This window comes from Rhinolophus hipposideros (genome assembly GCF_964194185.1).
Source record: "Rhinolophus hipposideros genome assembly, chromosome: 12".
NCBI classification, from domain to species: Eukaryota; Metazoa; Chordata; class Mammalia; order Chiroptera; family Rhinolophidae; genus Rhinolophus; species Rhinolophus hipposideros.
This window is the reverse complement of record NC_138058.1, coordinates 77,101,282-77,116,152: the sequence shown is the minus strand read 5'-3', so window position 1 is coordinate 77,116,152 and position 14,871 is coordinate 77,101,282. Positions and strand designations below refer to the sequence as shown.

At 47.9% G+C, this 14,871-nt stretch overlaps 1 protein-coding gene across 6 annotated transcripts in view; it reads left to right on the top strand.

The window, feature by feature from the left end:
* SNTG2 (syntrophin gamma 2) overlaps positions 1-14,871 on the top strand; it is a 160,402-nt gene that overhangs the window by 77,542 nt on the left and 67,989 nt on the right. For all 6 annotated transcript variants that reach the window (XM_081068248.1, XM_081068251.1, XM_081068249.1 and 3 more), the window contains exon 9: positions 14,263-14,390. In XM_081068248.1, coding sequence (XP_080924374.1) covers positions 14,263-14,390 — 128 coding nt within the window. The remainder of the gene's footprint in view (positions 1-14,262; positions 14,391-14,871) is intronic.

Here is a 14,871-nt window from a genome sequence, read left to right as displayed (position 1 = left end):
AAATCATATAGGTTTCAAGTGTACAATTCCGTAATATGTCATCTTTATATCCCATTGTGTGTTCACCACCCAGAGTCGGTTCTCCTTCCATCACCATATATTTGATCCCCTTTACCCTCATCTACTGCCCCCCATCCTCTCTCAGTCCCTGGCAACCACTAAACTGTTGTCTGTGTCTATTGAGTTACTGTTTCTTTGTCTTGTTCCTTTCTTGCTTTCAGTTTTATATCCCACATATCAGTGAGATCATATGGTTCTCAACTTTTCTGTTTGACTTATTTCCCTTAGCGTAATAATCTCAAGATCTATCCATGTTGTTGCAAATGGCACTATTTCATCTTTTCTCATGCAGAGTAGTATTCCATTGTGTATATATACCACAATTTCTTTATCCATTCATCTATCGAAGGATATTTTGGTTGTTTCCATGTCTTGGCCACCGTGAATAAAGCCGCAATGAACATTAAAGCACATATATCTTTACAGATAAATGTTTTCAGATTTTGGGGGTAGATACCTAGGAGAGGAAATGCTGGGTCATATGGTGATTTTAGTGTTAATTTTTTGAGGAAACTCCGTACTGTTTTCCATCGTGGCTATACCAATCTGCATTCCCACCAGCAGTGTGTGAGGTAAGCCACTCCTTAACCCACATTTCTAGGATTACAGCCTCTGTTTCCCATCACAATGGTTGCATTTAATGCTCCTTATGACATCTGCTTTCTTTTTACTCAAGGCTTCTCACTAGAGGTCACGGCCTATTGGCAACTCTGCTTCAGCTTGTATTAAAATAGGTTGTTTTCTGTAAAACCGGGGACCTGGTTTCCACTGTCTGTGGTTTCTACTGCTGATGCCAAGAAGCTGTCAGTGAAGCAGGCTCTCCGGGCGTCTGTTCTGGGGCTTCTTGTGGGGTCCCTGCTGCTAGTGAGTGCGGCTTCCTGCATGGAGACTGCATACAAACCGCCTCCTTATTTTTCCTGCTTTTGCTGCCGTGTGTTTTCTCAACCTGAGTCAGTCCCCGACAGTTCTCCACCCTTGTCCTGGCAGGTCTGATCTCTCCTGCAGCCTCTCCAGTGTCTCCTCTGGAACTTGGCCCGCACATGTGTTCTGTCAGCTAGAACCCTTACTTTATTTCCTCGTTTTCTTCTCCTTGTCATTGTGCTCTATTCTGGGATTTTTATTTCATTTTTTCCAACTTTGTACAGTATCCTGGCTAAGCCATCCACTGAGTGGTTTGTTTTTTTAATTTTTTTTTTCAAAAAGGAGAGGATATATACAGAGCATAGGTCGCATACCCAGTCATAGTTCAGGAAGGTGAATAGTCTGTGTGGGACGGCACACAACTGAGAAAGTGACAAGACAGTGGTCGTGGAGAGGAGCCACCTGAGCCCCCCCCCAATACGTTACTTTACTGGCCTCAGGCCATTAGTGTGTGTTCTCAGGCTTCAGTGGATATAATACTCATGGGTAGAGTGAATAGCATAATACTTTTGTTGTGTTCACCCATATTCATCATCGTTATCAAAAAAGAAAGATGGAGAAAGAGAAATGCAGAATTTAACAATATGCTGTGCTTATTTAAATGGCTATTTCATCTCCAAAATAAAATGTCATCACATTGTTTAAACTCATTGCAGAGAATCTGAATTTCAGACAGTTAGAGAATGACATTAATATGTTATTTTTTAAAAAGATACCAAGACTCAAAATCCGTAATACTTACAAAGACAGCCTCCTTGGTTTGGCAGCGGAGCAGCCCGTGTGTCCACACCCTCCCCACCAAGCGTTCTTGTCCAGAGACTGTGCCCGGCGCTCAGGGGGCGTCACATAGGCAGCAAAGTGAGAGTCGCTGGGAAGAAGGTGACTGGAGCTGTGCCGTCTGCTTCACTGAAACAACGGACATGGGGACATCCTGAGACTCACAGGGTCAGACTGGTTTCTAACTCTGCGTTTGCAGACTTGCTTGTATCACTTCCATTCTCCCAGGACCAGACCCGACAAAGCAAGAAACAGTGTTGTGGTCTGAGCAGCTTTATAATCACGAGAAGCCCAGCGGGGCTGGTTTCATCTCACGATTGTACACCGCTGACCCCAAGGCACGTCTCCCTGTGGAGGAGCTGAGCCTGCGGGACCTGTTTCCTCTCTGTCCCTGACTGCTGGAGCAGTTCCCTGCGCTACCTTGTCCTTTGTGTTTTCATTTGAGACTGAATTATTCACGACTCCCTTTCCCAGATGCTGCTTTCCCTCAGTTTTTCTCCCGCACCCCCAAGAGGAACTCTGCTCACAGCTTTTACAACCAACTGCCATGTGTTTTCTTCCAGCACTTGAGTATGGCTCACAATGTAAAATTCTAAGTTCATCATTTATACTGCACCCTTTTTGTGTTAAAATTCTTACTGAAATTTATAACGATAAAATCTCAAAGTCACATTAACATCACCTGTTTAGATCTGAAAATGTACATTGCAAAAAGCATTGATCCTACTAGCCTTGCCTTCCACTCTGGCAAATTCTGTCTGGCTCGCCTGTTAGCTACTGTTTGTGCTTTCCCTCCAGAGGGCATGGACAGGGCTGCTCCTCGATTGCTTGCGTGTCCACAGTGCTTTCCTTTCTCCTGAGGGGTGCTCTGCCTCTACTAGGTGTCCTTGGATTGTTGGGTGCCGACTCGCTTCTCAGAGACAGTAGATGCTCATCTGATTAATTTCCCTTCATAAGAAAACCTTACATAAAATGAATGAGGAGCTTCAATTAAAGAACAAAAAATTTCTGATAGTACATACCTGATTTTGTAACCTAAAAATATTAAACGTTTAATTCAAGAAGACTATGGTCATTACAAAGAACCGAATGACTCAAGAGGTGACTAGGAAAAAATATATCAAAACACAAAACAAATAAAATTTTCCAGAAACTATAAGGGAATGTATAAAAACCTTGCAAATAGTAGTTGTAAAAAGGAAATAATAAATGTAATAAGAAAATTAATTAAACAAACAAAAGTGTAACAAAATACTAAACAAATAAACATGTAAGTTAGAGTTGAGATTTCTGAATGAAAGAGAAAGATAGACTCTCAGACTGAGATAATGAATCAGTGAATGATATTTAACTGTTTAATTAAAACATAAGGCACATACAGGGAAGTATACAACTGTGAAGTAACAGGTCAGTAAATTTTTTAGCATGTTGGTCAAATTATAGTACATCCCAGAAATCTCAAAGAATCCACACACACACCAAAAGTAACCACTGTTTTGACCTCAGTCACCACAGATTAATTCTGCCTGGTTTTGAGTTCTCCTGGCTGGTGTCCTACCCTTCTGATAACACTCAGATACATTTAGAAATGGAAGAGGAGACATTACAACTGATACCACACAAATACAAAGCATCATAAAAGACTACTGTGAACAACTACACACCAACAAATTACACAACCTAGAAGAAATGGATAAATTCCCAGAGATATACAAATTACCATACCTGAATCATGAAGAAACAGGAAATCTGAACAGACTAATTACAAGTAAGGAGATGCAAGCAGAAATCAAAAACCTCCCAACAAAGAAAACTCCAGGAACAGATGGCTTCATGAGTGAATTCTACCAAAGATTCAAAGGATGATTAACACCAATCCTTCTCAAACTCTTCCAATAAAGAGAAGAGGAAGGAACACTTCCAAACACATTTTATGAGGCCAGCATTATCCTGATATCAGGTCCAGACAAGGACACTACAAAAATAAAATTACACACTGATACCTTTGGTGAACACAGATGCAGAAATCCTCAACAAAATACTAACAATCTTAAGTCAGCAATACATTAAAAGGCTCACACACCATAATCAAGTAGGATATTCTCCCAGGATGCCAAGAAGGTTCAAAATCTGCAAATCAATCAACATGATATAACACAGAACAAAAGGAAGGATAGATGTAGATGTAGAAAAAACATTCGACAAAATTCAACATCCATTTATGATGAAAACTCTCAACAAACTGTTTGTAGAGAGGCCGTACCTCGACGTAACATATGAGATTCTCATCTGTGAGAAGCCCATGGCTGACGTTACATGTAGTGGTGAGAAGCTGGCAGCTCTTCCTCTAAGATCAGGAACAAGACAAGGACTCCCACTCTCCCCACTTTAGTCAACATAGTACAGGAAGCCCTCGCCGGGGCAATTAGGCCAGGAAAGGAACTAAAAGTCATCCAAATTGGAAAGCAAGAAGTAAAATGTTCTCTATTTGGATACATCAGCGTGCAAAATCAGTAGGCAAAAAGTCAGTTGTGTTTTCTATACAGTAATAACAAACTATCAGAGAGAAAAATTAGGAAAACAATCTCACAATTTCATCAAAAAGAATAAAATACCTAGGAATAAATTTAACTAAGAAGGAAATTATCTGCACACTGAAAACTATAAGCTGCTAATGAAGGAAATGTACAGACTTGTTTTAGAGATACGGCAAGTAAGAGAGCGTGGTACAGTTTCAAGGTTGCATGAAATGATAGCCGCACACAGTAGGGGAATTACAGGTAAACGCTGACATTCATAGCAAACTTGGTACCACAGAGGTGCCTTAGACATCACTGGGCACAAGATGGGCCATTCCAACAGGAGTGCTGTAAAAACACACTGCCCAGGCCCAAGCTACAAATACACACCAACTTCAGATGGGTTAAAGACTTATATGTGAGGCCAAATCTATACAACTGTTAGAAAGGAAATCAAACTTTTCTCAGGATAGAGAAAAAAATGTTCATCTTTAAAAATGTTAATTTGACTCCGTTAAGAAGGTGTCTGTTCCTCAAACACTAGTAATGTGAGAAGCCACGCCCAAAACTTGGTTTAACTGTTGTTATTACTTAGAATATGAGAACATTCACACATTGAAATAAAAAATAACAAAGAAATATATACAAAATATATCATTAGATATTTTCATAAAAAGAAACAAGAATAATAAATAATCACATGGAGAGATTCTCAAGCTCACTAATTAGAAAGGAGATGTAAATATCCAAATGAAATATCTGTTCTCTATCTAGGAGATTGCGCATCCAAATGCTGCTAATATGTGGATTACGGGAATACTTTGTATAAATAAAGGGGTATTCGGAAGTGTAACCACTTTGGAAAACAGGTACAATGTTTGAAAAGAGCACCTTTGAAAACCCAGGGGTGCAGAAATCGCCCTTCTGGACAGCACAGCAGACCTCCATTTGCATGTGTGACGAGACGCCTGCAAGAGCCTCCACTGAAAACAATCTAAAACGCTCGTCAGATTCAAGTGCAAGAGAAGGGTGAGTGACCTGGAGGGCTTCCCACCCGTGGCTGCGGCAGCCCTGGGGGAGCCTCCACATGGCCTCAGGTGCTTGTAAGGTCTGTGGTTCCTTCTTCATAGCTGCTGTCACGGCCGTGTGCAGCTGCCCTGGGCGTGTCCTGCGCCAGGAAGAGCGGGGTGTGGAGCACACAGCCTCAGTTTCCAGTGAATTGGGACTGCTCTTGTGTAGGCCTCAGTTTTGTATTTTTTGTTAAAGAGGGCCCCCATATTTTATCATCTTTGTGCTTCATGAAAACTGCATCCATTCCAGAAGTCAGGCCACTGGTTGTGGGGGAGAGAGGACCCAGCGGTGCCGTCGATGACAGACCAGCCCCGAGGGCTGCAGTGCGTCCGTCATCTTCTAACTTGTGAGTCCCGTGAGGGCCTCATGGGTGTCTGTTGTACTTTTGTGCTTCCTAATTCTCAGGTGATACATGGACATAAGAATATGCATGTAATTTGTGTATGTCCGTATGGCTTCCTAGTCTCAATGCAGAGAGGAGAAAGCTAGGACGACCATTACGTAAATACCTTAGGCTCACCATCAAACCTGAAAAGGGTTCTTTGGCCTGAACAACTGCCTTCCCTGTCCTTAAGGACTTTGGATTTGGCGGAGTGATGACACATTCATGTGATGAGATTTTTCGGGGTTTTTAAACAAATTTTACCAAGAATATTTAACATCTGGAAAGTACTTACCTGATGTTAATTCTCCCATGTGAATGCTGTAGGAGCACACTCCCTTCCAAAGCCCTGGAGAAGGGAAGGGTGTGTGCTGGATGCAGTGAGTGCCTGTACCGAGGAGGTATGGGTGGTTTTAACGTCCTCCTCTGTGTGAATGTCTGTGACAGTAGGAATAGCAATGACAACAGCCACAGCTTACAGGACACTTACACAGCAAGCATCCGAAATGCCCTGCACTGATTATTTCCTTCTCCGAACCCAGGGAGAAGAAGAAGTTAGTCCACATGTAAGGCAGCACAGCTCTTAAATGCTGGCCCGCGCCTAGGAGACAGTTAGTACACGTCCGAGCGGGATTTCAGCTGCACGTCCTGGGCCTGGGACCTGCTTCTCGCCATTCACTGCTTGCTGGGTGCTCTAAGCACTTCACACATGTTGAGTCTTACAACCTTCACGCTGTCCCCTTTATTTCTGCCATTGGCCGGGTGAGGAAGGAGGTCTGGAATCGAGTATCTCAGCAAGGTGTTGAAACCCCTAAGTCACGAGCTGGGATGTGGAGCCCGGCTGGCTAGCTGCACAGGCTTCGGGGCAAAGATGGAGGGTTAGCATTATGAAAATGCTGTCAGTCTTTCATTCATTCCATAATCGTGACTGGATATTTGCTGTGTGTGGTGGTTTGTCCTGTTGCTGGAGATTGTGGTAGGGAGGGGAATGACCCCAGAGGGGCCCATGGCCTGGTCCCCAGGACCTGTGCACGTGTCACCTAATGTGCAAAAGGGAGTCTGCAGATGTGCTTAAGGTCTTGTGATGTGGAGCTGACCCCAGCTTGGCCACGTGGTCAGTGTAGTGACAGGGTTCTCTAGGAGAAGGGAGAGGGCGCCAGGTGGCAGTGATGACCAGAAGCTCAGATTGCTTTCCTCGCGTTGATGCGTGAGAAGCATTGATTATAAGATGATATTAGGGTATTGTTTCGCCACAGGAGTGCCTCAGTCCTGTTTAATGTCAATATTTTCCCCAGATAATACTTGCACATCTCTTTCTTTTTTTTCATGACATGCTCCAATGTTTTATTAATCTATATCTTAGATTGTGGTAACTGCAAAGGCTTGTAACAGCCCTGATTTACAGCCACCCAAGGGAAAGTTTAAGAGGAAGCAGATCCTATTTATTTTCATCATTTATATTTCATAAGATATTTTAAATCTCATCATCATCATAATGATTTCAATTTGAAGAATATTAAATAATCTTGTCAGATAAGTTCATGTGCTCTTAATAATTGTATTGCTGTAATATTAAAAAATTGATACAAGTTAAATAATTTAGGTAGGTAGCTGTCTTCACAAAATTAATGAATTAATATTTATGCTTTAAAATAACAGACTAAGTATTTTCCACTCAAAATATGTCAAATTCAAATAGAAAAATTATTTACATATTTTAATGAAACGCTGAGATCATGCTGCTTTGCTCCTGAGATGTGTCTTATTTAGCTGCAGAAAAGCATTTCAGAATGAACCTTTTCCCTCAGTAATAATTAATATTTGATGGCTAATTGAGCCTTTAGGAGCTGCTTTTTGGGAGAGAAAACAAAAATAAATATTTTAGTGAGAAACACACTTGATTAAAAATTGACAGATATGACGCCTTGGTGGCTTTGTCCAATGGTCATGTCACAAAACAGCCGCTAAAGTCTCCTTGCTGTGTGCAGGGTTTCACTGGGGGTGCGTGCCCAGACCGCTGACAGCTCTGCTAAAGGGTCCTGTCAGCCACGGCCGGACTGGACCTCCAAGGGCCATCCCTCCCTCTGGTCCTTAGATTTACATAGTAGGTCCTTAGACCTACTTAATGTCAGTCGTCTGGACACGGAACATTTTCAAAGAAAATTAGAACTGAAATTGCAGTAAAAGCTGGAGCTTCATTAACAAAATATGTTAATTCTGGATCTACTTAAAAAAAATTAGGAAAAAGCCGCTGCCTCAGAGCTCGCTGCCCCAGTGCCTAAGGCACTTCTCCGTCTCTGAGGGCCCAGTGCCGCTGCCCGCTGAGCAGGAAGAAGCAGAGGCAGAGTCCATGGTGACGCTCAGGCAGAACCTGCTGCGGCCACACAGCTGGTCTGTCGGGTCACAGGGAGCTGTCATCCACATCAAGGTCGTCTGTGTGACACAAGTGTGTGGTCTCCCCTGGGGAGCTCGTCCCACTGTCCCGTGGTCCCTGATGTGAGGGCTGCTTCCTGGGGGCCCTGGAGGGCTGGGGCTCCAGGCAGCCTGTCCCGGACACGTGTGGTCTGAGCAGGTAACCCACCATGTGTTCTGAACGCCCGAGGACACGGAGCCCCAGGCATTTTCCTAAGGGCCCCACTGGAGCCACCTGGCTATGGGAGCGCCCGCCTGCCTCCCCGGGAGGAGGAAGAAAGGAGCAGCGCTGCCCCTGCCCCCGAGACCCTCACTCCCCAAATGCCCCTCACTCTGGACGTGGGTGATGAGCTAGGGTGACATCTTGCATCATGGATGTCACTTGGTTCTCGCCAGTACTTCCCCCAGAACTAAGAACCGTGCGTTTCAGGGAAGCCCACTCGGTCCGCCGGCACTGACCATGGCCACACCTGTGGGACAGCCTGTTGTCACATGTCTCCCCGAAGAGGCGCGGTGAGACCCCAGCAAGCTTGTCATCACTTCAGCTGCCTCCTCGTGTTCAAGACACTGTTTTCCCAGTAACAGGACTGCCTCGCAAAGGCGCATTGCCACGGGGCCATTTAGGAGGCGCACGTTCCACGGGAGCTGGTGCGACCCGGGTCAGGTGCGGGTCCTGTGTCCCTGCGTCCCTGTGTGTCCGAGGTGCTCAGCCCTCAGCAGCGAGGCCGAGGAACAGTAGGAGGCAGACCGCGCTTTCCTACTGGTTGGAAAGCTTGTGGACAAGTGAAGAGAAAGAAGGGAGAGAGTGGGGAGGAGCAGAGGGGAACGTCCGTGTGCCGTCTCACCGTGGCCCTGCAGCCCCTGTGCCCAGGGTGCCCATGGTTGCCTTTCCGTGAAGCAGGAAGCAGGTGAGGCCCGGGGGCTGCTGGAGGGTTCCGCTCACACTCCCCAGACAGCTTCTCACGCTGCTTCTGGACACACGTTTTCTGCTGATTGAACGACTGAAAGCCAGGAACGCGCAGGAAGAGTTTTGGGTCATCCACCGGGTGTATCATCGTGGGGCAGTGCTTTCTTTCCTGGACAGCATCTTAACACAACGTCACTTCCAGTGCTGGGGTTTTGCCATCCTGAGGGTGAACGTCAGTAGAACTGTGCCTGCACGCGCTGTGTGCTTCCCATGGATTCCTGCGCGGATGACTGTCTGCAGTTTACGCCGTTTCCTCTGTCTGCGTCAGAGTCCACGCCTTGGCTTCTTGTCATGCTTCTATGACGCAGAAGTTGAAAAGTGACACTGACACAGATGAATCCCTCAAGTTGGTGTTTGCAGTGTTACAGACACAGAGTCAGCCTAGACCTGAGCTCGGCGGCCGTGGGAAATGAGTTGCTGAGAACAATGAGAGGCCGGAGTGACTGTCACCCCTAATTACAGAGCAACGAGTTCTCATATTTTCATTGCCTTCAACACTGCCTAGCTCCTCTGTTCTGGGTTACAGAGTCACTGTCACGCCATCACAGAGAACCCTTTCCACAGTCCCATAAAGTAGATGTCATAACTTTATTTATAGATAAGTAAATTGGGCTTCAGGGGGGTTACGTCCAAGCCCCCACATAGAAGTAGCAAAAATAAGTGGCAGGTTTGGAGCCCAGGTCTGGGTTTCACTGAAACGGCGTTTTTCATGCAAGGACATGTATCCCATCCACAGGGTTTCCACACTTACATAATTACATATGCTCGCACTAGCATGTTGCTTCTGTTTTATTTATGATAGTGTGCATATAGTAAGTATAGACATCTAATGGAGAGGCTGAGCCAGTCCCCAGACCAGAGCAGGTGACAGCGAGTCACAGCGGGGACCTTGCACCCAGCAGAGGGCTGGCCCTCAGGACAGCGTGGAGACCACCCCCAGGCGTGTGGGAGGGCTGGCCTCGCCGTCCTCGGTCATCTCTGGGGGTCTCTGCGCCAGGCAGCGTGCTGGCGTCACAGGCAGCTGTACTCAGACCGAACTCAACTCTGTCTCACCTGAGGATACACAGACCTGTCTTCTGGGGCAAAATACCCCATATGTGTCTCACCCAGACTTTTTTTGAGCATGTAGGCATGACAGGTTCATTGGTAAGCTTGCCAATTCAAATCCAGAAAACTCAAAGCACCTGGCAGTAAAATTCTAAGTAAATCATCCCTCTAAAGCTGGGGCTCGGGCAAGTGTCGGGTGGATACCAGGGTACTGGCCCATGGGGGCTGCAGTCTGATGGCGCTGGAACCCCGGCCTTGCCGTGGGCTGGACCACAGCCTCGGAGCCTCAGCCACGTCTGTCCTGGAGGCCTGAGTGACCGTGTTTGGGGTCCAAGGAGGCAGTGACACGTGGGCCACACTGCAGTCGGAGCCCCAGAAACAGAGCGAGAGGAGGGGTGATGTGAGGGCCTGGCCAGTCACACACGGGCGGCCTAAACCCACAGGGACAGTGACTTGTGAAGTGAAAATTACCTCCTCGAAGTCTCTGAGAAAGCTGAAGGGAAAAGCACAGCACAGACCCACTGTGATCACAGCTCAGACCCGACGTGAGCATGACGCCTGCCCTGGGCCAAGGCTTTACAGCAAAGACAGAAGCCTGACTGTGAGCGGGGCTGTGAAGGGGCTGGGATGTCACTGTCAGAATAGTTTGTCTTCCCAGACAATCTGTGCTTACACTGGGCTGACAGCAGAATTAATTACATAATCATAAAAACTCTTCTTTCCTTAAAGAACAACTTTTAAGAACAGTGCAGAAAACTCCGAGTTGACTCTCTGATCTCGCTTGTCTGCTTCCATCCCCGGAACGCTGAATCCTGAAACCGTAGCTTCCTGTGTTGTGATTCTTAACCGATGAGGTTTAAAGTCTGATCCAGTGTCTGGGCCGTGACCCAGAAGCACGGTGGCTGTTGGCTTTGTGATTTTAAGTCTTTCTTGTGGAGAAAAAATGTGTTTTCTAACACTGTGTTAGATTTTTTCCTCTTGGAAGCATAGGTGAAGAACATCTCATTTTTTTCAAAAACAAAACTATTTGTAAAAATCTTTTATAAATAACTTTATTTTAATCAACCCCACTTTGGAACGCACCAGTTTCCTGATCTAAGATCAGTGTCCACGGGGCAGGGAACAGTCTCAAAGCTTGCCTCTGTGGGGTGGGGTCGCGGACAGCCCCGTGCCAGAGCGGACGCAGCGTCCTGGACAGTTGGACCTGTGACCACATGGAGAGCCCCTGCTGGGACTCCAGCCGCTGGCGGTGGGGCAGGTGGGGAGGGGCGAGGAAGCCCGCCGGCACAGGCCCACGTCCAGATGCAGCGTGGACCCCCCCCTCCCCCCGACGCTGCTGACGAACACACGGTCCTGTCATTTTGGAGCACTTTCTGGTTCTTTCTGTTGTTACAGTGGCTTGTCGATATCTCAGCTTGCCTTCTCTTTTCGTTTGCCTAGATCGTTTCCTCCCAGACACTAAGTGATATGGGGGGTGGGGGACAAAGTCGAGCGGTGTCTTTGAGGCTGGGTCTTGGCCACAGGGATGCAGGCAGGTTCCTTGGGTGGCACTGAGGCCAACGTTCTGCAAGCCATTAGCTGTGTGCAGTTTGCGCTGAAAGTGGAACCATCTGCCTTCCACAGGGATGCGTCTCCCGCAGACAGGCACTTGCTGGGACGCGCAAGAAACCCACATGGGCACTGCGCTGGCCGAGCGGTGGCCGAGGGCCTGGGAGATCCACCGGCAGGCACTTCGCATGGTGAGCTCCTAGGAGGAAGCCGAGGTGTTCCTGCCGGGCGTGGCTCTGTCCCCACGGGTCCTCAGGGCTGGCCCCGCGAGGGCAGGTAGCTGTGTGTCCCTGAGCAGTCGGCAGGGAGCAGGCAGGTGCGCTCCCGCGGGGCCCCCGGCCTTGCTCCTGTCTGGGACGGGCATGGGGACGCCCCCGAGGAATCCTTAACCTCCAAAGCAGCTCCAAAGCCACGGTGTGTGGCTCTAGGAAACATTTTCTGAGATTGTGCCAGATGTTCCGCCAGAGGAAACGCATGTCGGGTCTGATGTGAAGCTGCAGGCCTGTCAGTGGCCCCCGAGCAGAAGCATTCCAAGGCACAGGGAAGGACAAACTTCCTTGAAAAGGTCACAGTCTGAGGCTGAAAGGTGCCTGATGGGTTGTGAAATGTAACCCAACTTTATAAAGGAAACATGGTTTTTCTTAGTAGGAATTGCTTTTTGTCCTGCATTTTTAAAAGTAAATTTTAAGTGATTCTATCAAACAACCCATATTATTTTGTTCGCTAAAACATGGTGTATTGTACTGGAATGCACTATGACATTTTAAGTGGTGGTTTTGCAAATTGTTCCGATGACTTTGAACCACGATGCCTGTTACGCTCACGTGTGCGTGGGTGGGACGTGGCACAACGCAAAACGGGCACAAGTGTTGCTGCCACGGACTCCCCACTCGCAAGTGTAGCGCCATGAAGACAGACACTGGTGATGGAATTAATGGCGACTCACAGTGAAGGACCTGCCGCCGCGGATAATCGGCAGGAACGGACCCTACGCAGGCAGCGCAGGGCAGCAGACAGACGGCATTTCAGAGAAGCCAGAGGAAAACAGAAGGAGAAGAATAAATCTGGGGGCTGCCAGCGCTCTGCTTGTGTGGGCAGCTGCAGCAGGTGACCTGTGGGGTGTTAGAAGACGATCACGAGGAGGACGGCACTGGACACCGGTACAGCGGCGCTGAAACCCCAGTGCTGCAGGATCACCACACTCGCGTTTGAGGTGTTGGCCGTGGAATTAATGAGTTGAAATGGAGACTATTAGGAGGTAACGCAAAGCCACGGCTGGTTGTTTGAGGTCAGGGTGGCGGCTGACCCCTCCCCAGGCTCGGGAGGAGCCTTTCCTGCCTCCGCCAGTGTCCTGGTCATGGACGTCCTTGTCACAGGGCCTCAGTGTCTGCTCTCGGGACCTGTCTTCCTCCTCTCAGGGCAGATGGGATGGCATTGGGCCCACCCAGATAAGCTGGGGCGAACATTCCATCACAAAATTCTTACTGTAATCACAACTGCAAAGACACTTTCTCCCACTGAGGAAGCACATCCAGATTCCAGGGTCCGGGCTGGATGGCTTTTATCCCGGGATGGCTGTAAGCCGCACACGTTCTGGGAATGTAGCCCAGGGGCCACCACAGGCCACGCAGGTCACAGTTCTGTTGCATCCTAGCAGGGGAGGTGACCCTGACGTATTTTAATATCCACACACCTGAATAGCTGTAATTTGTCTGAGAAGAGCACATTTCCAGCATTCATCACACTACTCAGCCTGTTGTCATCGACAAAACCATTTCCTACGTTCCGGGTGATAATCACGCAAATACAGTGTGGGTTGGAAACACAGAACAGAGCCTGTGGTGGCGTCAGCGTGGACCCTTCCTGATGGCAGCCGTGACCAGGTCCTGCTGTGCGGCTTGGTTAGCGTGTGCTGCCCGCAACAACGCCAGGACACAGAGGTGGCCGGGCTGTGCAGCCTGGAGCCCCGTCTCTGGCTCATTGTTCCTTGGTCACCTGTAGGACATTGTGTCTGGTGACATCATTGCTCACCTGGGCTCATTCACGATGTCCTGTGTCTCCCGTTCCCCTGACCCGCTCTCTGTCTCCGCGGGCGTCACGCTCAGCCCACAGCCATCAGACAGACGGGGGTCTTGACCACTTGCTGACAAGCATTGTGTCGAGACCTGGACCCTGTGAGAAAGTCCCATCCTCAGTGCCTTTGACCTGAGCTCACCCCAGGGCACCTGTCACATTGGTGGGTCTCACCCACACCCTCCTGGTTTCAGCGCTTTGTCATGTCAAAAACTTCCCTCCAATTTCAGTCTCTCTCCCCACGTCCTTCCCTTCGACTTTTCTCTCTCATGCAGTATTTTGTTTAAAAAAACACGGGGAGAAAATAGTTTCAGTTGAAATAGAAGAGCCCCTGTTTCTTTCTAGATCTTTGAGCGAGTCATGCTGTGAGCTTTCTCAACGACAAAACGTGTTTTCTTTGAACTTCATGGGACATGATGTGCCTGGCCCGCGTGCAGTGCTCGTGGCTGCTTCTGTGACTGTCGATTCTCGTTTATTTTGCACAGGCTCCATCGTCGCCTCCGTCGCCCGTAGCTAATGAACCAAAGTACGAGAAGCGCTGGCTAGACGCCTGGTCAGTCCCTCTGTCTATGGCTCGAATCTCGAGGTACAGAGCTGGAGCGGAAACGCTAAGGTGTGTGACCTTTGTCCGAAGTGGGAAAGCTGAAAACCCCGTGCCTGTGCCCAGTTCCTAACAGGCCACTGACCGCCCAGCATTTGGCTGGGTCACGACGTAGTGCGTGTCTGTCTTCTGATAGGTGTGCGTTTGCGAGAAATGGTCGCCAGGCGAGCTGGTGTGTAGGAATAACTGTGTCGTGTGGAAAGGTGACTGTTGTCACTTCTTTTGTCATGAGAAGAAACCACATTTCCGATTTTAAATGTTAACAGAATTAGATTGGAAATAAGACTTCATTCTTGTCCGAGTAACAAATGATGACGGAAAAGTCCCTTAAACTCCTTGCACCTCATTTTCTTCTTTGATAAAAGGAGAGGTTAGACCAGACCAGTGAGAAGTGCTCGCCAGTGTTGGAGCTTGCTTAATTAGAGAATTTCAAAGACTTACCTGTAAAGGTTGTGTTCCCATAATGTGTGGTGGGACGGCAGCATGTTGCCAT